The sequence below is a fragment of the Grammomys surdaster genome, unplaced genomic scaffold (genome assembly GCF_004785775.1).
Source record: "Grammomys surdaster isolate TR1022 unplaced genomic scaffold, NIH_TR_1.0 134, whole genome shotgun sequence".
NCBI lineage: Eukaryota > Metazoa > Chordata > Mammalia > Rodentia > Muridae > Grammomys > Grammomys surdaster.
In genome coordinates, this window is record NW_021604592.1 from 9,912,571 (window position 1) to 9,937,670 (window position 25,100).

Consider the following 25,100-nt stretch of genomic DNA (forward strand, 5'->3'; position numbering starts at 1 on the left):
GGAATGCCACCTCATATAGAATCAAGACTAGGAATCACTTAGACATTTTGTTAGAAACTACGCAAGCAAGAAGAGTGGAGTGAAATATTTGCAGTGTTGAAAGAAAAGCCCACTGTCCTAGAATTCTATATCCAGTGAGATCATCCTTCAAGAGTCAAGGATCAATACCTCCTCAGGCAAGCAAAATTCGAGGGCATTCATCACGGCAAACTTGCTCTGCAAGTAATATTAAAAGAAATGATTTAGGGCAGAGAAAATGATGTAGGTTGGACATTCAGATCTATATGAAGAAAGGGAAGGAGAAAGGCATAGCTGAAGGGGAAATCAAACGATTTTCCTTTCCCCATCTTAATGTATCTAACGGATAACTGCTTAGTGAAATGTCGGTGTTCTGTGAATGTAGCGTATGGAGTAATGAGTGAGTTTAGCCGCCTTACAAAGGCCAGGAGGAAGGAGCAGAGGTACCAGTTACAAGGCACGTGCCCGGTCGTATTATAATCTAGAAGCAATTACAGATTAGGGTGATACAATACATGAGGTGAAATTTGGCAGAACCATGAGGAAAACCCAAATCTACCATTATAGTTGGAGTCTTTAAAATCTCATCTTTTGGTAATTTATAGACAACCCAAGCAGAAAATCAGTAAAAGCATGGTTGACCTGCAAAGTCATCCGTCAGCTTGATAGCATCGCCATTTAAAGAATATCTATGCGACAGTGACTGCGCATGCGTTCTTCCCAAGACCCGGTGGGATGCACCCTATGGTAGACACATCCTGGGCCATAAATATCAAAAAGTTTATAAGAATGGAAATCATAAAAGGTTTTAGGTTCTCCAGGCTCAGGGCTCTTCTGTTATTCAACCAGCTGGCTTTGTAGGTGTGCCGATCTCCTCTTACGTTGCCTTGTGAGAAACCAGGCTCAGGCGGCCGGTGCAAGTGTCCCTGAGTCAGGGCTGGTATGGCTTCTGTTGGCATCTGTCGAACGTGCCACGTAACATCATCATTTTATAAGAAGTGTAAAAAAGCCCCCAACTCTTCAGTTTTAAAAATAATCTCTACTTTGTGTATTATGGTGTATGTACGTGTTCGCGTGGGTGTTTATATATGTGTGTGGTTGTGCATGCATGTGTGAGTGTGGAAAGGCCAGAGGTTGATGTTGAATATTTTTCTCAGTTGCTTTCCACCTTATTGGGGGTTGCAGGGGGTGGGGGAGCAGGGTTTTTCAGTGAACCAGACCTCATGGATTCCACTAGGCCAGCCGGGCCGGGTAACTCCCAGAATCCCTCTACCTCTGTCATCCTCCCGGAACTGTGGTTACAAGTGTGCCGCCATGCTTTCGTGTTTACATAGGTGCTGGAGATCCAAGCTCAGTCCTCATCTTGCACAGCAGGTATTTGATCGACGGACACATTTCCCCAGCTCTCGTTTTGAATTATTTCTGTGTGTGTGTTTCTGCATATGCTTGTGGAAGACAGAGGACCTCAGAAACCATCTACCTCATTTTTTGATAATGTCTCTCACTGCTTTGTGGAGCAGACTAAGCTGGATGGCCAGCAAGCTCATCTCCCCAACACTGGGGTTGCAATTGCATGCTACCATACTGGTCATTCTTAATATGTCTAGGATTGAACTCAGGCCTTGTTCGCAAGAGAAACATGTTACAAACAGCCAGATGGTAGTGGAGCATGCCTTCAATCCCAGCACTTGGGGGGGGGGGCAGATAGGTTTCTGAGTTCAAAGCCAGTCTGGACTACAGAGTGAGTTCCAGGACAGCCAGGGTTACACAGTGACACCCTGTCTTGAAAAGCCAAAAAAATAAAATAAAATAAAATAAAATAAAATAAAATAAAATAAAATAAAATAAAACAAAATAAATAAAAATGCTGACAGCCACTTTCTTAGCCTTCCTTCATAGTCCTTGAATATGCCTTTTCTATTTTTTTTTACCTTTTTTCTATCCAAATTAATTCTCAGCTATCTGAGTTAATCCAATAAATGTCAAACGGAGGCTAATAATTTGCCTCCAATATGTTGCTTTCCTCATTATTCTGGTTGCATCAAGGTTACCAAAGACTATTTAGTCAATAATAAGTTTTCCATTTTCCACTAATTTGTAGGAAGCACACAGAAATGCTTTTTATGTAGGTGAAGACAAGGAAGGTAGAGCCTTGGTCCACCTGGCAGCCCCCCTTCCCCGCCAGCTCCCCCCTTCCACTCTTGTACAAAAGTTGTCTTTGTTCAGGAGACTGAATTGAGCACAGACAGGGAACGTTGCTGTGTAATTTATGTTAGTCAAGCCCAGCCTGAAGCCAACATGACCCCAGCAGGAGTTTGAAAATTATTGATCCCAAAGGCCTGTCTTGGGGTTAGATGACTCTGACAACAGGAACAGCCAAGAAAATCCCAACCAGACACCAAGCACTAAAGGCAGACAGACTCCTGCTCATGGCTCTGCTCGGTTCCCCCCTCCCCCACCCCCCACAGTGCAACTTCAAGAAGAGTGAAATTCCCTAATGTCTATCAGCATTTCTTTAACAAAAAAGTAATTAAAAATCAGATTCTGCCACCCAGCACTGTGTGAGAGATGTTTCTAGAAACAAAGAAATGACAGTGTGAAGGTTTTCAAAATTAACTGATGCTCGATTAGACCACGCTTCAGGTTTTTTTTTTTTTCATGCTGCATTCCTATAATTTAAAAAATTAGCATGTCACACCCAACCTGTATAATTACATAGCTTTGAAATTCTGCACAAATATCATTGTATCCATAGTTTGTGTTTTATAAAACATAAAGAAAAACCGAAATGGAAGAGGATGAGATAAAAATCCAGTGCAGAAGTCCCAATCCTTTCTTGTTTACCCTCAACAGGACTGAGAGCCTTCCTTTCGGGGTCTCTAAATCACAGGGTCCTCCTTAGCTCTGTTCCACTTGCACCCTCTTGCTAGGTTTGGCTTAGACTTATAAATGAATACCCATTTTCAGTTAGATGAGGACCACAATGTTAGAGATGGCAGAATTGATCTTGCCTCTACTTGTGTTGTACAGTCTTTGATGTAAGAATGCTAGCATATTCTACAGTGGACATTAGCTGGATCCTGGGTAGCTAGACTCCCCCACTCCTAGCCACAGGGTGGCAAGAGCTGTGGAACAGAGGCTCAAGGTATGTTTCTGTACAGCCCCCAGCTCAGAGATTGATGGGATGGGTTAGAACGGGAACCCCCTTGGTAGGTATCAGGACCAGCTGAAAGGTCAGTAGGCAGAGAACAGTTGAGAGAGAACAGCGGGGTACCTGGATAGGAGCAGCCATGTGGCCTGTCACCAACTACTGGGGCAAGGACAGCGATCCTCATGAAAGGGGGAGGGTCCAGGAACTAAAAATGGAGATGCAGGATATACAAAGGCTTCAGAGTTCTGAGCGATGGGTGCAGAAAGGGAAGCAGGCACTGGGAAAGGCCCAGGAACTGGGAGATTTCCCTCTAAGATTAGAAGAAATCATTCCAGTGAATGAAAGGACAGAACATGCAATAGATGTGTCTTAGGTCGTGGTCTGGTCTATACACACAAGTCCTGAAGTCAAACAGCTAACCCCAGCCTGCAAGGGGTTAGCTATGAATTGTCAGCTACCTGGAAAGAATTCAAGCGTGTGGTGGATTGTGACAGAAGACCCAAGAAATGAGCAGCTAAACCAGGGAGGTGTAGTTAGTGGCTGTGGTTTCCTAGAGGGTGAGAAACTGTGTGGGATTCTGAATGAGGAAGTCATTTTTTAGAGAGCCGTCTCCAGCAATATTAGCCCACCTTTGGGTAGCTTATTGCTTTCTTGGGATATCCAATACTTAATTCCCTCTGAAAGCACATCTTTGGAGTTGCTCTGGAAGGTAGGCTAAACCTGTTTTTCAGCTAATTCAATCACATTTGAGTGTCCTGGAGGGGAATCTGTTATTTTAAAGATCTGTAGAAAATTAACTTTGTTAATCACAGATTCCAATGTGAACCAGAGCACTCTCCTGTTTTTCTGTTGTTTTAAAGATTATAGTTGACATATTTATTTCTGTAGAGCACCCAAAGGGGACTTGTGGAGATTAAATATAATTTAGTCTGGGAATTTTATTTGTGAGCACCGAGGCACCTTATGGATCTTGGAGACCCTCAGGGTGGTCTCTGACAGAAGTGGGAATTAATACCTTTAATGACATGGATTCAAGGCCAGCATCAGGCTCCTCGGAGCCCTCCTACCTTGCTTTAACTCCTCCTTATCTTACCTATAGGCTCAAATGACAATGTTTGTCCTCCTCCTCCTCTTTTTTTCCTGAGTGTATAGTTAAAGTTATACATAACATTTAACATCACAGTGTTTTATGTAAGATATTCATCCATTCATTTAAAAATATATCAGACACATGTCCAATCTGGCCTAAGAACAAGGACTGGAGCTTCAAAGCCCCTCAAATACACGCTCTCCCTTCCCCCAGACAAACTCATCAACCTGTGCTATTGATTTCCTCGATTTTCCTCTTAATTATCACATAGGTGCATATTTTTAGGCAATCTATTGTTTGGGGGGCCCATATATGGAAACAAACACTTTCTGTCTTTGCCATTCACTTGATATTTCTGAGTTTTGTCCCCCTCGGGTGTGTGTTCCCAGTATTGATTTGTTTCTGTTTCTTTGTCTTTGTTTTTGAGACAGGGTCTCACTCTGTGGTCTTGACTGGTCTGGAACTCGGATCTGCTTACCCCTGCCTCCTGAGCACAGGGTTTAACGGCATGCGCCACCATACCTGGTCCTTGTTTCCACTTCTTTCTCCAGTTCTGTGCACGGGCTTTGGCACATCCACTTTCTTCAGGCAGGTAGTCAGGATGCAGGGGCTAATGTAATGCTAACAAGAAAGAATATTTTCCACATGCTGGGGAGTCAGCCTAGCGCCTCAGACATGACTAGGTAGGTGCTCTGCTACTAAGCTAGACCCCTGGCCTGATTCTACCAGTTTCTGACATCATTTCACTTTAAACTCTGCCAGGGGTAGATGAGAGATTGGATGTTCTACATCTAATTTTGTTAACTCTTCCCATTGGCTGAATTTTTTAACTTTTGCTAATTTGGTGGCATGAGATGGTACTTTGCTTTTATCTGACTGATTGTATCCGTATACAGAGCATCCGTGAGTCCTCTTCTGTAACGCAACCTTTCATTAAAAAATAATTTATAGAAATTGATTCACGTATGTTCTTTATGTAATCTGAGGTTATTAATTCTTGATCAGTTTTATATGTTGCAAATATATCCTCCCAGCTCTTAATTTAGAATCTTAAAAAAACAGATTTGTTCTTTCTTTCTTCGAGATCGAGCCTTGTTAAGTGGCCCAATCTGGTCTCCAACACATTATGTAGCTCAGGCCGGCCTTGAACTTGTGAGCCTTCTACATCAACCTCCTGAGTAGTTAGGGTTATAAGTGTGCACCACTGTGACAGATTTAGACAGTTTTCCTTTAAATACTAGCATAAATTAAATTTTAATTTTATTTTCAGATAGGCTATCACTATGTATGCCAGTCTGCTCACCAACTTGGGATCCTCCTGCCTCAAGCTCAACAGTGATGGGATCCCAAGGGAACGCACCATGCCTGGTAATCGCTTCTTTCTTTTTGTTCTTTCATTCTTTTAAGAGATGAGGGTCTTGGTGTGTTACCTTTTCTGGCCTCAAGTAATCTCCTTACTCTTATTATACTGTTCTTGATAATAATGATAGAATCACAAGTCACCGAAGCTTTAGATAAAACCAGTCTGCGGTTCCTTATTTTAATGTAGTTGACTTTTGCTCATCATTCCTTTTTTTTTTTAACAAACCTTTACTTTCTCTTGCTTCTTACATTTATTTTAAAATGTTATTTCTTACTCTGATGTTATAAAAAAATACCCTCCATACTGCCTTCTAGAAGCTTTATAGCTTTGCCTTTACATTTAAGAATTTTAATCTACCTGAAATTGATTTTTGCATGTGGTATAATAGAGATTTAATTTCATTTCTCCATACAGATCTATAAGAGTTGCAGCCACATTCATTGTCTGGTCTGTCTGCTCGACATTGATCCGATGGGCCATGTCTGAAAGTGGGATGGTTCCAAGTGTGCTCGGGCTTATGTCCGTGCTTGGTCCAATCTATTTGTCTCAATAGCATTTTATTGTCTTAAGCATGATAGACTAAAATGTCTCTCTCTTCAGCATTAACCTGATTTATAATTTTTGGTTTTGTCAAATACAGTTTATTAAATTTTCTGTAACCATTATTAGGCTTGGGGGTGAAAGGAATGTCACGGAATCTCTGGACACTGGAATATTTAAGTTTAAACAAGCCAAAATACAGCTGTCCTAGTGGCTAAGGCCTTGGAAACAGTTTACTGGGAGCTGAGGCAGGAGGATAACACATTCAAGAGTTGCCTGGTAATTTCATTTTCGTTAATGGTACAGCCATCTGAGAGATTGGTTGGGAAGAGGAAAAGGTTCAGGGAGAAAACAGGGTGATTACAGAGATGTCTGTTAAGATGGAAGCAGAGTATACTATATAAATGTATGTAACTGTTAAAAAAAAATAGGGACATATAGCTCAAGGGAAAGGACCAAGAATTTGGTTAGCTGAACTTAAGAATATAGCAACTAGAATTACAAATGAACATGTAAATGCCTTTTCATTGATGCTAAAAAGCATTGGATCGTAAGAAACAGCATGAATTTTATGCACCCTCAAAGCCACTGTCATTTATTAGAAGGTGTGACCCAACTGTACAATGCCTCGATTTCAAAGGCTTCAAGACGTGAGGGAAATTTGTTTTAGGATTGATGTGTTAAGCATTTGAAATGTAAAACTGATCAATTAAATTACTTGTTAAATTCAGTTGAGGAGAAAGTTACAAATATTTGATGTAAATTAATTCTCTTTATGTGTAACCCAGAAAGACAATGAAGTAAGACTATAACAAAAATGATTTAAAGTCTGAAAGGATGGCAGGAAAAGGCCGCCATCTAATCAAAAGCTCCAGATGGAGGTAATGGAGACTGGAGAGGCGACAATGTTTGAAAAACACAATGGGTGAGAAAATTTGAAAATAGCATTTACTAGCCAAACACAGGAAACTGAAGTCTCAAGCATGACAGAACACAGAAGTCTGTGTTCAAGCATATTGCCATTCCTGGGGTTACAAATGATAATAAAACTGTAGACCATGAAAAGCAAGATCTTCAAAGCAACCAGAAATGAACAAAACCTACCAAGGAGCACAGAGCAGATAGGCCAACTGACCGAAGAGCAAAAAAAAAAAGCCAGAGCCCTGCGGGTTCTATTTCCAATGTGTGGAGAGAAAAACAGTGGGTTCTATTTCCAATGTGTGGAGAGAAAAACAGTGAGCGGGCGGAGTTTGTATCCATTAAAGCGTCTTCAAGAATGAGAGCAGGACAAAGACTTTTCAAAGAAATCAAACTAAAATTAAGAACATTTTCAGGAGAGTGACTCTGAGCAAATGGAGACTCTCCTTTGATATGAGGCACACCTTCTCTGAGGAGAAGTCAGGGCCCTGAGAACCAGTGCGGAGGCTTTTTGCCTCTCAACTGTCTGGATGGCTTTTTAAGACTGTATGGATCTGCAGATACCTACTTTTGTGGCACCCCAGTGGCGTATTGAGAAAGACATCATGGAAGCGATTGGATTCTGTGCCTCGAGTGTTCCACTTGGGGCAGGATTGTTTGGATGTTTAACCTTGCCTACCTGTAGGAAATAAAAGTCTTTCAACAAAATTTTGTTTAAGAATGCTTCCAGCTACATGTTTTCTGTCCTTTCCCTGCCCCGTAGCATAAGCACAGTCACTGCTTTGTGCTCCTGTGAACTTACCCATTAGAAATGTAAGGGACACAACTATGTCACACAGTTTCACTCCCAGAGCTCAGCGAGGGTTTGGCACATAATAAATGTTCCAGGAGACTGCTTATTGAGTGAATGATTAATGAACCATTAATTATGAATGAGAAGCCAGTGCGAAGTATTTTTCTTAAACACATACATGTTTTTCTGCTTCAAATTCAGCCATTGGCTATACTACTCTGAGGGTGGGTAAAATCCCATTGAGCTCTGCCGTCTGAGATGGTAGACATTCCCTACATGGGGTTACTTAAATTCATAAGAGTAAAACACAAACATTTCTCAGGCGTATCAAGGGGCCAGTTGATGGTCCTCTCAGATGATGCGGGATAGAATGCTTCCATTATCGTAAAGCGTTCTGTTGGAAGTGCCGCCGTAGAATTCTCCAGAATTCCCAACCGCTCCTCTTTCTTTTTTCTTGCTCTTGTTCTCACTCTAATTCTCTTTCTCTCTCTCTCTTTCTTTCCATTTTCCATTTCTAAACCAAGTACAGGAATAGTTGTCTCATTGTTAATGGCTTAAAATGATGCTTTTGAACAAGAGGATGCTGGGTGCTTTCGGCGACTAGTACCATCCCTACCTTTTTTCTTCTGAATTTCTGAGCTATTATTTACCAGCGCTCTCTTTTATTCTCATGGCTACTAAAGCAGTACAATTGCTTTCTTTTCTAAGTCCTTAAGCCGTTTGCTAATGTTACTTTCTGAGCGTTTTTCCAAAGCTGGGGGTTCTAGGAGAGTTTGGAGTGCCTCAACAGCTGACCCATGAAATAATGGAGTAAGGCAGGCGGGGTGGAGAGCAGGCCAGCTATCAATAGAAGAGTGACCCCTCTCCACACATGGCCAGCTAATTGGCCATTGTGGGAAGGTATGTATGTGTGTGTGTGGGGAGGGGGGGGGTTGCTGAGAATCTCTAGTGACAGTTAGGTGGCCTTTGTGGACAGAACAACTGGATGTGAGCTCAGATTCTTCTTAACCTCTTTCAGATTTTGTTAGATTCATTGTGTTGTTCAGGCTCCATCTTTTGCTTCCTTCTTACAAGATGACTGCTTTGTGTAGTGGCCTCTATTTTATTCGTACTGTTCCCAAGCCGTAAGGAGACTGAGCAGGGCTTCGCAGAACTGAGAATTGGACTTTGCTGTCTGTTGAAAACTATACAAAAGACTCTCGCGGCCTTCAGGTCCTGCAGAATTTACTCCACCTGTCTCAGTAGAGCAGTGACTGCCTGCTGACAGAGACAAGGAGTCCTGACTGAAGTTCTTCTCTCATACAATATATATACCCTTTGCCACACTGTCCCTTCATTTTCCCCTATTGCAACAGGAATACAGACCTGTGATTAAGGGCTAATGCCTTCAAAATAATAAGATATTACAAGTCACAGGCTGCACCAAGCCAGTTCATCCAGGCTGTCTCATCTAATACCTCAGGCCTCCTGTGAGGTAGGAAGGGAAGGAAGGTATTTTCAATACCACCTGACTGCTGAGGTAGTTCACTTTGACCAGGTTCAAAGGCTCCCGTTCCTTTAGACAGGGAGTGAGCATCCTGACTCTCAGTCCTGTGACCCTTCAGTGGTGCTCACAGCCCTCTGTGTCCAATGTCCAGTGTGACAGTGTGATCGGATGGAAGGAAGGGGAGCAGAAGAGCAGTTGTGTAGAGGAGACAGCTTAGGTTCACTATCTACTCCTCTTTTTCTGGATGGAGGATTTGATGCTCCATGGGTACCACATGCTAGATTCCCTTAAAGTCTCGTGTCCATTCTCAGGCCCAGCCTACTGGCCAATAGGTGATGCGCCGTCGTGAAGCCTAGGCCATGCCCACGCTGGAGGAAAGCACCTGAAGCTTGCCTGGAGGAAGAGGCATGCGGGGCACCCAAGGAGGAGGAAGGGGCCCTGGGCTGTCCCCTGTGGACAGACGGACACTTCTGTTCTGCAACTTTATCCTGGCTGTAGCTTGGGGCCGAGTGAATTTCACAGGGTGAGTGGCTGCTGCTTGGGGGTGTGGGGGTGGGTGGGAGGGAGGGCTGGCTGGGAGGAAGGAGATCTATGTTCTCGTGTCTCTCTCTCTCTCTCTCTCTCTCTCTCTCTCTCTCTCTCTCTCTCTCTCTGTGTGTGTGTGTGTGTCTGTCTGTCTGTCTGTCTGTCTGTCTGTCTGTCTGTCTTCTTGGGTAGGACCGGACAAAAGCTTTAGCTCTCACCCAGAGCCCACTTCGGATCCCCTGGTCTCCCACTCACGCGCCAGGCCAGACATCTTGACTGTGTTACTATCCATCTCTAAACCTAAAAGTTCTACATCTGAAGCTCTGTGTTAAGTTTTCAGCGCTCTGAGAGGATCCCCTAAAATTGAGACTGGTTGGGAAGAGGAAAAAGATCAGAAGTGGGGGGACAAGAGAGAGAAATGAGGAAGGGGTGAATAGGATCAAAATATATATATTAAAAAGTATTATCAAGTATAATTAATATATGCCAGTTTAAAAAAATTAGTTAAAAACTCTGAAAATTGCATGCAATAGATTTTATACACGTTCTTCTTTAGGGCTGAAGCTTTATATTTCTCCTAAATTTCTTGAGGAGACGAGTAACCCTTCTTAGACTCTGTACTCCTACCAAAAGTAGATGTGCTGTGATCCTTCTTTGAAGCATCAAGTTCAAGCATACACGCCAGGCTTCCCAGTGTCCCAGAAGGCAGATAGATCGTCTATAGACTTTCTATAAGGAAGAGGCACAGTTTAGAAAGGGAGTCTTCTCCTGGGTCCCAGAACCAGATAGGCCGAGAGCCAGCAGCATCCCAGGTTCAGACCCTGGAGCTCTAGATGTGGGACTCTACCTTGTCACCTTCCACCTACCCCATGGAAGGAAGCAAGCATGGCTCCTTGGCCTCAAGGTTGGCGTTATCTGATATCCCCTTGCATGGGCAGGGGTTGGGGGTGGTAGCACAGGAACTACCATTGGTTCCCCAGCCCCTTTAAATTCATCTGCCCACTCCTGCATCCCTTTGTTATGTGCCATTTCTCATCAGTTCAGTCCTCCCTCTCTTTCAACCCACTTAGCATTTCAGGAGGCCTCCACAACTTTCTTCACCCTCCCCATGTTTTCCCAGAGACCAGGTTCTTCGAGTCCTGGCCAAAAATGAGAAGCAGCTGTCACTTCTCAGGGATCTGGAGAGACAGAAGCCCCAGAAGGTGAGGATTGCTCCTGGGGACACTACCATCGCCTCACTTGCACCTCAGTTCCTTGTCTTGCCCCCTTACACCTTCCAATCCCAAACTTTCCTTCCTAAGGTCTCCAAAAAGGATCACTAGATTCTGGACAAGCCCAAGTTGGCTTCTCTGCCATATGTTAGGGACATGTCCCCATAAAGTTGGGTGGCCTTTGTAAGCTGTGATTCCTTTAGCTTTCCCTTCTATCATGGATGGGGGATTATGAATACACACTGAAAACAGCTGCAATGTCCTACAGCCATAGGAAAGTGCAGATGTCCCTGCAGTGGTGCCATGTACCATAGGGGCCCCCGCTCACATCTGCCTTCCAATTGGAAGGGCCTCACTTGGCAAATGTGTTGTATTTGAGTCTGTGTCTGTCAGCCTGAGTATCTGTTTCCAAGAACATTTGTCCTCTACAAGTTTTCACAATGGAAAACATTTTCTTTGACAATTATAATCGAGGGCTTTTGTTTGAGGGCTTGTAAAACAACCAGCTTTTTCTGGATGTGGCCCAGAGTGCTTGCAGTTATTTGTACAAGTGTCCCCTTCAATGAGGGATTCCGCCACTCTCTGAGTGTCTTCATTTTACAAATGTATAGGCAGATATAGGACATGGGCTCCCGATTTGCCTCTTCTGCTTCTCTCGGGACTAGAAGAGGTGCTGTTCGCTCTCCTCACCTGGGTTCTTGTCTGGGCTAATGGCCAGTGATGGCAGTCTCACTTGTAGGAACTCTAGGCTCTGTGGATCCAGATGGCAGTGCAGTGAGTGAGTGAGCAGGGAGATAAACTAGGAAATGAGGAAGGAACCTTGGTGAAGGGGGCTTTATTCCTGTTTGTAGACCCTGGGATTTTCTTTCTTTTTTTTTTTTTTTTTATGGAACTGGATCCCTTTGAAGTATAAAAGAAACCTAGTCCTCCAGGATGCCTACCGAGTGTATAAGGACAGTCGATAAACACAGCTGTGTTTCTTTCTTTTTTCTTTCTTTGTGAACAAGGTGGACTTCTGGCGTGGCCCAGCCAGACCTAGCCTCCCCGTGGACATGAGAGTTCCCTTCTCTGAACTACCCAGTGTTAAAGCTTATTTGAAGTCTCACGGCCTTGCCTACAGCGTCATGATAAAGGACATCCAGGTGAGAGCCTACCCTGGCTCATAATGAGGAGGAGTTCACTTCCCACATTTCCTTTTGGTTGGTTTATACCATAGGAGGGTGGGGACAACCTCAGGCTTAAGAGCAGACATCTTGCTTGTGGGTACGCAGCTGCATGTTTATGGATACGTTATAGAAGAAATTAAATTGTACATTCTGGGCTTGGGGATGTAGCTCTGTTGTTAGACTTTGCCTGGCATGCATGAGACCCAGGGTTCAGTGCTTGACTCTGCAAAGAACGAGACTTAAAACTGGGCATAGTGACACACAGCTGTAATTCCAGTACTTGGGGGGTAAAGGCATCATAAATTCAAAGTCATCCTGAGCTCTGTAGTAAGTTCAAGGCCAGTTTAGGGTACCTGACAGCCTGTCTCAAAACAAAAAGCAAACAAATAAGACAGCACGCACGAACACATGCAAAGCCAAACCAAACTAAATAGAACATGAAAAAAATGTACATTTCTAAGAGAAAATGTAAGTCTGGGACAAGAGTTTTCTCACGGAGGCAGGAAGTAGAGCAACTGTGGACTTAGCCTCTTCTGGAAGAGTTGGCAGCTATCAGCAAAGAATAAGAAGGAAAAATGGAGACAGAGGGGACAATTTTGGTCTTTCTAAGGCATCCTTCTGATGGCTTCCTTTGCTTCTCTAATGGCTTCTTCTCCTTGTCCCTTTGTCTCAGACATACAGTCCTAGAGAAATCTATGGAAGAAAAAAGCCCCATGCAACCCTGCCATGCTTTGCTTCCCTCTCTGTGCCTCATGGACTCCAAACATTTCCCCCAGATGGGAGTCTTCCAATAGCTAGGGGAGTATGGCAGACCCAGATTAGGACCCAGAGGACAGCATCCAGTTTTCTGGTTAGCCAGTTTATAATCAGAGAACAACAGGTTCAGTGAGAAACCTTGTTTCCAAAAATAAGGTAGAGAGTGATTGAATAAGACGCCCGCCATTGACTCCCGATACTCATGTGCATGCATGCCTATAACAGAGAGAAAAAGAGGTATGGGTAGCACAGCCTTCTTCCATAGCAGATCTTTGGGTACCATGCAGATGTTAAGGCTCCCAGGCTGCATCCTTGTGCAGATTCTGTGGTTGCCTTTGTACCTGTAGAATTGTCTCCACAGAGACTCATTCCTAACCATGCTGCTTGCACTAATCTCCTCTAAGGGCTCAGAGTGTGGGAACAGGGAGCCTCTCAACACGCACACACTTGACACCGCATGCCAAGGGATCAACGCATTAGGCAACATTCCTTTCCCAGGGCAGCCCAGGGCTGGGGCACTGAGTCCCATTCAAAGTCCTTTATCCTCCACAGACACATCTGTTTTCCCGCTCAACATGTGGGGGTGGGATGTTTCTCTAATTAAATCCCCCACAAACAAAAATGGGGAAACTCACACAGACAAAGGAGGCTACCACATCAAAAGGACAGAACGGAGTTCTCATTTTTAGCCCATGCCTCTGTTTTGAAGTTCCCATTCCCCTGCTTCTGCTGAGCCAGCCCTGGGAACCCAGCAGCATTTGGCAAACAGATACTCAGAAGTCTCAACAAACTTTGTTGATTACTGCACGTCGGGGACATCCCCTGAGCATCCCTCACTGTCTCCTCTTAGAGAGAGCCTTTCCTGAAGTCCCGAGCCTGAACTCCTGTGGGAGTTGTCACTCCTTCCCTGGAAAATGCCTGAACTTTCTGCTCTAACTTTCTGCAAGCAAATCTCCAACGTGCAATCTGCAAAACATTAAGTCCGGGCTGCCCTCCTCGAGGTCATTCTGTGGCTTTGAGGGCGCCAGGGGTGGGGAGAGGCTGTTGTTCTTGGTTGATTTGTGGTGACAGCGGGGGAGGGGTGCAGGTCAGAGAGGCTCAGAAGCACTGACAAGACTAGAAGGAGCTTTGCACACCCGGGCTGATGCAGAGCAAGCGTATTTGAGCTAAGGGCACACAGGCTCAGCTGTAGTACTAGCTGTGTCCCTCATAGTGAGCCTTCAATAAAGGTAGCTTGAGTGATGGTCAAGGTGTCCAGGGCTGACATGTGCAGGGGTCCTTATGGATACATTGGTCTTTCCTAGATTCTGTTTTGCTCTCACTCATCTGAGCACCTCTGGCCTTGGTTTAGGACTCAATAAATGTTAGCTGAATTAATATATATGAGAAGGCAAAGAAAAAGGAGTGAGTTTGGCAGTGAGGGCCAGGCACAGTCAATCATGGAAAACTTAGCTGGTGGTTTTGGATTTTGTCCAGAGGAAGAATTTTGAGGAGGGGACCTGTATTTTCCTTTTCTACCTCTGCATCTGGGAGTACTTAGAAAGACAGCTGTACTCCATGCACAACACCTACCAAGTACACTCGTGCACACACACACACACAAACACACACACATACACACACAAACACACACACACACATACACAAGCTTGCGCACGCCTACTGTGTGCTGAGTGTTGGGCAAGGCGCTTGGAAACACAGAAACTGAAAACAGAAACAAGCCCACCAAACACGGGCTGTATCCAGGAGAGCTAGAGAGAGTGGGATGGGGTGGGGGATGGGAAGGAGGGGAGTAAATGCGTGATTACCGTGGAGTGGGTGAGTGCCCTGATGGAGTGCGCACAGGTTGCTATGGGAGCGAATACCAGAGGCACTGCACGTCACCAGCTCTGTGAAGCAGTAATTACCCATGTGTGCGTGCGGCTGAGAAGCAGGGAAGTGGGGGGGGGGCTTTAGGAGAAGAAGGCCCCCACCCGGATTTGATGATGGGACTGGGGTCCTTGTAAAGGGTATCTTCTGCCTCATGAAATGAGCAGAGGGAAGACTTAGAAAGGTCTTTTACACCACCAGATTTGTGTTTCTCAAACACTGCTCTTACTGAGCTTGTGCTGAGCTGGGGACAGGGCCTGGGAGACTGACAGGCAGGAGGTTGGTCGGGAAATTGCAGTGGGCCAGGCAAGAAATTATCTGATTCTGAGGGTGCTTGATTTGCATTTAATTTTTCTTCACCTCTCCGTTCTTTTCAGTCCTTCAGTGTTTTTCCCCCTCCCTGGGATGAGTCACTACGGAAAGGCTTCACTTGAGCAATCAGTGCTTGGGATTTTAATGGCTTTTTTCTGATTACAAAATTAATAAATATTCATGTTAGATAATTTGGAAAACAGGAGAAAAGCACAAGAAGAAAACAAAAATCACCCGTGCTCTGACCATCCAGAGAGGAATACAATTTAGCATGAATACCGCTTCACCAACTCCCCTCTCTGTGGGCTGGTCCACATCAGCATACAAATAGGCAGTTACTGAGCCGATCTGGGAAAAAAAAAAATCTTTCTGATTCCCTCTCTAGCTACCATCCATCTCTCTGCTTCCTTCTAAAACAAAACTAGAAATACTGACTTTTTATGTGTTTGGCGCTCCCATCATCCCCTTTGGCAGGCTATCTGCCCCTCACGTCCCCAAAAGGGCCCTGGACAAAGCACAGGTACACCTAGTCCACTTGGGCTCTAATCGCACATCTTTTGGGGTGCAATTCAGTGATGTCTTTCCTCTGGGGAAACTGAGGCAGAGCCCAGGTTAGTAATCGTATTAGTGTGTCATCTGAGACAGCCCTGACCCAGGCACCAACTGTTTTATACCATCTATCACCTCAGCAGTCAAGAAGGTTGGTTGTATGTGGTGTTTGAATTTGGGTTTCATTGCCCAAAGGTTCAGCTCCAACTGCCGAGGGGCTCCATTTTGAAAATACCTGGTTGGTAGCACTTTCCAGAAATGGGGTTTACGTAGCAAACATTAGTTCTAGAAAAGAAAACCGGAGACCAGCCTGCTGAAAGCACACAGCTCCCCACCATGTGCTGAGTTTGTGGCGGTCTGTGGTTGGAGCGAGGCTGTAAGGAGATCAGGCATTCTCTAGGCCTCAGCTCCACCTTTGGAGTCCTGGGCTGCTGCTTTGCTTCATCGCAGGGGTGCTGCTTTCTGCCTAAAGTCTCACCCTTCCTCATCCCTGTAATGAGTGAATTCACATCCAGCTCTCACTGTCCAGAGCAGTTACTGGCCTCCGGGAAGGTAAATGGCTGACTTCTGAGCTTCTCATTCTGTTTTCTCCCTTGAGGAGCCTGAGAGCACTGCTTGACATCCTGAACCCATTCGAGGCCCCATTCTCTGCTCCTATCCTCTTCCCTCACCCCCAGAAGGGAGCAAACATCTGTGTGGTTTTCAGGCCAGGGTAGATTAATGTTCCTGGAATTGAGGTCCAGCTGCGAGGACGGAGGATTCCCAGCTCCTAGGAGGGTGTCCTATCCATTCATGGGACTGGGAGGAGGTTTGGAAAGACATTTGCAACTTGGTGCCAACCTCCTGTTTACCTCCAACCTGATTTCTAGAACAAAGACTGTTCAACTTCTCAAAGTTGTTTCCTATGGCTGTCTCTGGCCATGCTGCAAGAACTGGGCCATCTACGGCTTTCTTCCCAGTTCTCCTCCCTCACCCCTAATCATCTAGCCCCTACTGAAGCCCCACTACATCTTGGGACGTTTAACCTCTTGTAACTTCATTCTACTGGGTGCAGGGCAAGACTAGGCCTGCCTAGACCCAGTTGTCAGCCAGTTGTCAGCCAGTTGTCAGCCTGCTCACAGCTGCTCATCACAGCTGGTTGTGCCAGCCCTCAGTGACAGACACACATTGGTCACAGTGGGCTGGGGAGATTTAGGTGGATTTCCTGGGAAGAAGATACATTCCTTTTGTGAGAGCTTCCCAGGGTGGTATTTGAGAGTGACCCTCAAGGACAAGGCCTTCTCCAGCTATGCCTGACATACACAGTCATTCTGGCTTTACTCAAATGCAAAGCCCCAAGCTAGACCAGCCTAGCTAGAAACATGGCCAATTATAATTACTGAACGTGTACTTGGTGCTGAGACATGAAGTCCTTTGAGCCGCAGACATTGATTTCTAGTTCCGTTTTTAAATTTGTAATCTATGAAGTTGAGAGTCGTGAACAAGTGGACAGGGCCCTTGGGGAAGAATGAGTTACTGGGCAAGTCACCTCGTGCACAGCAGCGGGTGGGGACCCTCTTTCTCCCCCAGCCCCAAGGACCGAAGACACTGCAGCTGGCACTTCACATTAGCCACGAAAGGTTTAGTTCTGGTATTATTTATTTATTTATTCACTTAAAAGCCCTTGCTCGCTCAAGTAGGACAAGCATGCTGCCAAAACGTAAGACGAGAGTATAGGGGGAAATGTTCAAAATTCTAATCTTATTCGAACAGGCGCCATTAGCATTTTGTTATATTTATTTTTGGCATTTTAATGTCTTGTTTTCCTGTGCTTGAGGGTACTTGATTTTCATGACTTGAAGAAACTTTTTAATTGCAAGAATAATATGATAGAGTTTTCAGTTGTTAACATTCTGCATACTTCTGGTTCCTCTCTTTATCTGTATTATTTATACACACACACACACACAAATATGCATATCTTGTGTGTATATGTTATTATTGCTAGGCTCGAGGAATTCAGTGCTGGGAACAGGAAGATCTGCTTTTTATCTCGTCTCTGCCACTTCTTAGCTATGCATTGAAGAGCTGTCACTATCCAATCTGTTTTATCTCTAAAACACCACTAGTTAATTCCTTCCCTGGAATCTGGTCAGATGACCAGATCAAGTGAGAGAGAACATGAGAATAAAGATACCACAGACCAAAGGGTACTGGTCCCCAAATAAGGCAATATCCAAACTGTGACCCAGAGCTTAAGGAAAGGTCCCTTTGAGTGGATGAGGACGTTGGTTGACATCCTCAGGCAGAAGGGCTTAGGAGCTTTTCACTCTGCATAATCAGTGTCAATCCTGGACCTGCCTATCGCACTCTGACCTAAGCTGGGAAAAGTGTCCCAGCAGTGATTTCAGCAGGGGGGTAGTGTGAGCCATCAATAGTCACCTCAACCCAGGCACTTCACTGTCCTCCCTTCCTGTGGTCAGTGGGAAGCTTTACATGAAGACTAAATGCCAACAGCAAACCATCTGTCAAGCAAGTTGCTTCTGACTCATGTGCTGTATCTGGCAGGCAGTTAACATGGTGAGAATATTCACACACTCATCATGGTTTGGGATGGCTTTGTCCATATCTGGCTTTCTGAAATGGCTTGGATAGCAGTTGTCTAAGCTTCTTCCTGGAAGAGGAGTTGATGTTGGGAGTCAAAGCCGTCATCTGCTCCCCCAGGGTGGTCAGCATCCATTGTTCAGTTTTTAAAGTACCAAAACAACATTGGCAGGAACCCATGGTCATCTTTCTTTATATACCTTCATATCTATCACTACATTTTATCCTGTGAGGCAGTACAACACAGACTGTTGCTCTAATTCTTAAGCTGAGCAAACCAGGGCTACAGTAAGTTCTATCATAAGTTGGGAGCAGAGATGGACTTAAAATCTGTCTCTCCTAACTGATGGGTCCTGTGCTCATTCGGGCAATGTTAGCATGGATGTCGGTACATGAAGAGTCACCCTTCAACCACATATATCCTCTGTTGCACACGATCATGGTGGTTCACTCCCTCTGGTGTCAATGCTGTGGGTCCAAAGCCCACTTCTGCCTTTCCAATGTGTTTTCCTATCTGCTAGGTGCTACTGGATGAAGAGAGAGACGCCATGGCGAAGTCCCGCAGGCTGGAGCGCAGTACCAACAGCTTCAGCTACTCCTCTTATCATACTCTGGATGAGGCAGGTCCATCTGGGCAAGATCTAGACAATAAGGCTTCTGAACCTTTGGGGATTGCAAGGACCAGGCAGAGACCAGCGAAGGATTCTGAAACTATAGAGATTATAAACATAGGAGAGAACAGAGAAGAGACAAAGGCAAAGGGATGTTTGGTGGGAGATAGCCCAAGGGGTCCAGAATCAGATAGCGGGAGCAACAGCTCAGAAGTACACCTAGGTGGGCTCAGAGTCTACGAAATGGCTCTTTGGTTGGCACATTAAGGTGCGGATCTATTATAGCCAGAACAAAGGAGGTGGAGGCCGCCTTCATAGCCCATCCCTGACTAAGTGACTCATTGATCTCCTTGTGACCAGTCCTGGTGTTCTGTGGCCCCAGCTGTGGATTCTTGAAGGCATGAGTGGCATCAGTCCAGGAACAATGAGAAGCCATGCTCATGGAAATAAGCAGTTGCTTTTACATGGCAAAAATGTATGATGTACTGACACCCAGCTAGATGTTAGTGATAGTCACCGTGTTTAAGAGAACAGGAACTTCCACTCCAGAGAGAAACCCAAAGAAAAGGCCTCATTTGTCTGTTAAAGGACATGACATTATTGATATTGCCTACTCCATCAATCTTCTCATTTCCCAAGACCTGTAATGGAGAATCCATTTTCTTTCTAATGTTTATTCATTGATATATATATATATATATATATGACAAGAAAATGAACTAATATAGACTGTCACTGTTATTGATGTCAACAATAAATAAAACACTACCCTTCCTTTCAAGCTGCTACGTCTAGAAGGAGTGAAAACGACATAAACCAGCACTCCACAGTTTATGAGATCTGTTAAATGGATAAACAGACCACAGGGTGAAGGCAAGAGAATGAATTTCAACAGAGAAACTCATGTCGGTCATGTCTAGGGATTTATTTATTATTATTATTTTTTTAGACAGATCTTCCTATGAAGCCCAGGCTGGTTTGAAATGCAGGTCCTCCTGCCTCTGGCTCCCAAGGACTGGGCTTACAGACATGAGGTATCACAGGCAGCTGTAGGAGTTGAGTGAGCTCAATTACATGCTGTTCTCTCAGGTGAGGTGAATGTGTAGTTCTGCATGGACACAAGGAGCCTGGCGTTCTTACCAGGCCACAACTTGATGTCCTTTAGCTCTGAGGCTATCTTTAGGATTTGTAATTCTTGATCTGTATTCCTTTAGACTCCCAGGGGAGGTAGGAAGCAATGAAGAAAGTGGGGGTGGATGAATGAACCCCATTTGCTGACATGCTTGGGCTCATCCTCTCCCTCTTAAACTCCCAGTCCGATAAGACTTTATTTTCATTTTCAGATATATAGTTGGATCGACAGCTTTGTAGCTGAACATTCTAATCTTGTCTCCAAAATTAACATTGGCAAGAGCTTTGAAAATCGGTCCATTCTTGTCCTGAAGGTAAGAGCCTACTGAGTCAGGCAGTAGACTACACAGTGAGCATCTTTACCCGAATATTGAGCTCATTGTTAAGCAGCTGGGCAGGAGTTTCTGGCTAGAGAAGATAGATGTCTGTATCCTGTGCTACCAGATCCATGAGCTTGTGTCGTCAGGGACTCACCCTTGTAAGTATGGACAGGTGGCAGTGTGGTGACCTGGGCAGGAAGTAGTGGAAGGTGCTAAAGAGACAGGGCTGTGGATCGTCAGTTGTCACCTCAGTTCAGGGTGAGTGTGGGTGAGTCAGTGCCCTTCCTGTTGTCAAACTTGCTTCACCTGCTAAGTGAGAACAGAGGTGCATGTAGGGTTCATTTGACAGCGACTGAGGTCATCTGCCTTAGACAGCCCCATAGATGGGCATGTAGCTCTGGAGAAACCTTCCAGCCCTTCATGGGGGCCACTGAACACAGCGTGAACAAATGCGGTCACTGTAGTGCCCTTGGTTATGATAGAAGCAGGATGTAATAGCACAAGCCCCAGAAAAGAATCAATCCATTGCCTGTGCTCCAGAGTGTGAGCCATATGAGTACCCAGCATCAGTTGTCAAGGGGGATAGGTACTGAGCACTCACAGGGCTCCGGTGCTTCTGAACAGTCATGTAGCCTTGCCTAATTTTGCCATGACTGAACTTGCTTCTACTTTGATCTCTCACCAGATATTACTAAGTCTTTGCTCCTCAAAGTGTGGCTTTGTACATCAGGAGACCCTCATCACCCGAAAGCCCATGCATTAGAAATGCAAACTCTGCACCCCTTCCTAGATCCACTACACCATAACCTGCATATTGTTTAATATTTTCATGAGACACATGTGCCCAGAGAAGTGTGAGAGGCACAAATCTTAAGATACTTTCAGTCTTGAGTAATTCTATACTTCAGGTTGGGTGACTTTGCCTTCCAAGAATAGCACTGTAAGGCAAAGGCTATGTGTTCAAACTTCATATGTACATAGGTAAACCAGCATGTCCTCCTTGTCTCTGGTTAAGTACTCTGACATACAGATTCATTCCAGACCATAAAGATGTGTCTTTGAGGGACAGCACCATGGCTGTCTTGATCACACCTTTGTGGTCTGATCCTTTTCTCCAGTTCAGCACTGGAGGTCCAAATCGCACGGCTATCTGGATCGACACTGGGATTCATTCCCGAGAGTGGATTACTCATGCCACTGGCATCTGGATCTCACAGAAGGTCAGCTGGGAATGGCAGCTGAGGAATAGCCTCAGGGATACATTTGATGACCCAGTGCCACCCCTTCCTGTGGCCACTGGGCTGTTTTAGAGTCCTGCTGCACTTCTGAGGGATACCTGGCAAGGACCGCCTCCTGTCACCCTCTCTTGCAGATTGTCAATGCATACGGCAAAGACCATGTCTTGAAGAAAATATTGAACACTATGGACATTTTCATAGAGATTGTCACCAACCCCGATGGCTTTGCTTTTACTCATAGCATGGTAAGGGTAGCTGAGGGTCCTCAATAATGGTCATCTGGAGTTATGTATTGGGATAGAGAAATGTCATGGTGGCCTCTGGAGCTGGCTTCTTCAGGAGCTTTCTGCAGATAGCCTGGCTGGCAAAAAGGGGGCTGTTGAGGTATTCAAACTATGAGATTAAAACCATCTTGCCCAACAACCTGCCCGCTGCCCAAGGAAGCTTCTACCACCTACGATTAGACTTCTCACCATTCCTTACCTGAACCACAGATCCAATCTGTTCACCAACTGGTTCAGCTCCACCATATCAGCCCCTCCTGTCCCCAGGAGCTCCCTCCTTTTGCTCCTTCCTGCCCCACTAGGACCCCTTCCTCCTTTCATGGGCCAGGAGGTCAGCTCTCCCATCTCTGGAGGTGGGCTCAATTAATAAGGCTGACTGACCTGGGTTTTTTCAGAATCGCTTGTGGAGAAAAAACAAGTCAAGTCAACCCGGCATCGTCTGTATTGGCGTGGACCTCAACAGGAATTGGAAGACAGGCTTCGGAGGTATGGCAGCCTGTTGCATCCAGGGGCGGGACTTGAGGAGGAGTGGTTGGTCTTCGGTAAGTCCTCCCGTACCATCAGAGTTTGTTGACTCATACACTGGGAGGCATGGACAACATCATTGGCTAATCTATGTGTGACATGACCAGGGTCAGATGAGCACATAGCTAAGCCTGAGTGTGGGATGTAGGTGAGGTTGCACGTGTGATACATAGATCTGTATGCTAAGCCTTCATGGGGACATTTAAGGGAACCCTTAGATATTAAAATGAAGACGCATTGCAAGTATCAGATCCTGAACATGGCAGAGAAAGGCTCAAGGAGGGTAGCTCATTCTCATACCATCCATGGCTGGCTTGGTTTCTTGATGATCTTTTCTGATTGTCTCTCTTTCATACACATGACAAAGGCACAGAGATTAGATAGGGAAACCCAGAGGACATAACCTGGATCCCAGCTAATCAGCCATTGGATGGGTGGGATTCCAGGACCAATCAGGATAGTCAACAGTATACACTCAGCCTCAGCCCCAGATGTGATTTCTGTATTCCACAGTGGAGACAAGGGTTGGCTCTCCAAGGGAAACCAAGCCCCTGCGGTTAACAAACAGATCCATAACTCGATGGTCAAGCTATTGGTAGAACATTCTATATCTAGGTGTCTGTGGCTTTGTAAATCTGGCTTCTTGGAGGTCGTTCATGATGAAAAATAAGGAAATTTGTAAAGGATGGAGAGCAAAGCCCCCAGGTCATGTGGCGGTAGGGGTCTGAGGATCAGGGCCATGTGAGAACCACTGTCGCAAGGGATCATGGCTGTGTAAAATTAGACCTGTCTGCCTCCCAATTGACCAGGGTTGACCTAGGTGGACAATCATGGATCTAAGGCCTGAGAAGACTCACAAATCCTGAGGCAGCCCAGTTTAGAGGTAGATAAATCCTGTCTTAAAGAAAATAACATTTGTGGGTTTCTCTGTGAACAAATAAGTAAATCTGTGGATATACAATGGAGAAAAAACAATTATTGGGGCAGAGGAGCCCAAAGGGGTAGAAAAGCTCCCATAATCCCAATACCCAAAGATTAGTGCTTTAATAATTCACCATGTACTTTCGGAGATTTCCCCTTGCTACAAATTACATTTTTAGGGGAGGAAAAACAAACAGCTAATGAATCCATTAGTAGGTACTTGTAAGGCAGGCAGACTCAGAGGACCTTGACTGTGGACGTCAGAGAGGCAGCAGCTAATTCCCATTTGGTCAGGGGAAGATTGGTTTATTCTGCTTAGCTCAAACCAGAACTAATGGCCTGAAGTGTTTCTCCATATTTGGGCACAGCCACCTGGCCGTTGGCAGGGGAACGGCTCTTGCCTGCGTGGGCTGCAAACACAGACAAAGCTTTCAGCATCCCACTCTGCTCATCTGTTGCTGTTTGTCATTCATCAAGTGGAGCAGGTGCAGAAGCTCAACAGACACAACAAACAAGGCCACTGTGAGATTAGCCTCTGCCAGCCTGAGGGGCTGCTGCGCTCTCCCTTCTAGCCAGGGTCCCCAGCCTTAGGCAAGGACCACCCAACCAAGAGGGGGATGTGCTCTTTGCCGACAGAATGGCCCTTGGGCTGCCCGGGGTCAGGAATAACAAGGGACTCAGGCAGGAAGACCTAGTTTATGGTATTCATATTTTCTTACTTATTGTATGGTGGGTAGCCTGGAGACCCTCCCCGCAAAGCACTGTGCCTCCCTCACCTGAACTACAGGGAAGGATTAGTTTGCAGTAGTCTGCTCTTGGCTGGGGCGGGGTGGGGGGGGGGGGGGGGGGGAGACAGGAAGGTTGCTGGAGTACCCTCTCAAAGCTTCAGAAGTTGAGGAAGCTCTCGCCATAAAGCAGTCATTTTGGGGAGGTGGAAGGGGAGAAAGAAGGAGGAATGTTTTTCCTCTCCCTACGAGTTGCTAACCCACAAATCTTGACCAGCACTGTATGACATGGCTCCAGGGGAAGGAAGAAAGTAGGTAGAGCATCTAAGAGAAGCAACAAGCTCAACTTCCGAGAAACAGAGAAAGGGCAGCACAGGCCTGGCGGTAAAGCTGAGTCATTAGAGCACTTACCATACACTCAACTCCTCTCTGCATTCTCTCCCAAGTAGGTTCCCTGAGAAAAATTCTCAAAAGCCTCTTCTGTGATTCTCAGATCAGCCTCAAGCAACTCTGGGGATCCATCTTGGTTTCCCCTGGTGCACAACTCCATGGGCTTCTAGGGCTCTGGCTGGGGCAAAGCTTGAGCAGATATTGCATCTGAGCCCCTGACCAGCAATGGACCCCCAAAGAGCTAGCTACAGGGTTGCTGCTTACTAGGTGAGGCTGGAATTGGAAGAGAAGGCTCAGGTTGCCTCTGAATGCATCTTTCCAGGCAGGCCTGCCTCTTGGATGGAATCACAGTCAGGACTTAACCCAAAGCATGAGCAAGGGGCGCTCCCTGAAAAACCCACAGAGTTGCTGAGTCAGTGGCTCCCTTCTTCATCCTGATGTATAAGGAGAAGAAATCCAACAATAAACATGGCCTAACACAGAGTTTATCTTGTGCACAAAGTCCCATGTGGCCAGCTTGCTCTCAATGGCACCTCTCTTCCAGTGGTGACAGAGGGGCTTCTGAAGATTTTGCTTCAGTTACACAGACAAAAGAGAATGCATCATCCTTCTTCTTTCTTTTCTT

At 45.4% G+C, this 25,100-nt stretch overlaps 1 protein-coding gene across 2 annotated transcripts in view; it reads left to right on the forward strand.

Moving 5' to 3' along the window:
• Positions 1–8,316: 8,316 nt before the first annotated feature.
• Positions 8,317–25,100, forward strand: part of Cpa5 (carboxypeptidase A5) — an 18,738-nt gene continuing 1,954 nt past the window's right edge. The window contains exons 1-9 of one of the 2 annotated variants that reach the window (XM_028762635.1): positions 8,317–8,747; positions 9,671–9,882; positions 11,005–11,086; positions 12,103–12,237; positions 18,852–18,950; positions 20,285–20,386; positions 21,511–21,612; positions 21,765–21,875; positions 22,310–22,400. In XM_028762635.1, the coding sequence (XP_028618468.1) occupies positions 9,767–9,882; positions 11,005–11,086; positions 12,103–12,237; positions 18,852–18,950; positions 20,285–20,386; positions 21,511–21,612; positions 21,765–21,875; positions 22,310–22,400 (838 nt within the window). In that variant the 5' untranslated portion in view covers positions 8,317–8,747; positions 9,671–9,766. Of the gene's footprint in view, positions 8,748–9,670; positions 9,883–11,004; positions 11,087–12,102; positions 12,238–18,851; positions 18,951–20,284; positions 20,387–21,510; positions 21,613–21,764; positions 21,876–22,309; positions 22,401–25,100 lie in introns of those variants that run through there. The other variant, XM_028762636.1, reaches the window with a different exon arrangement.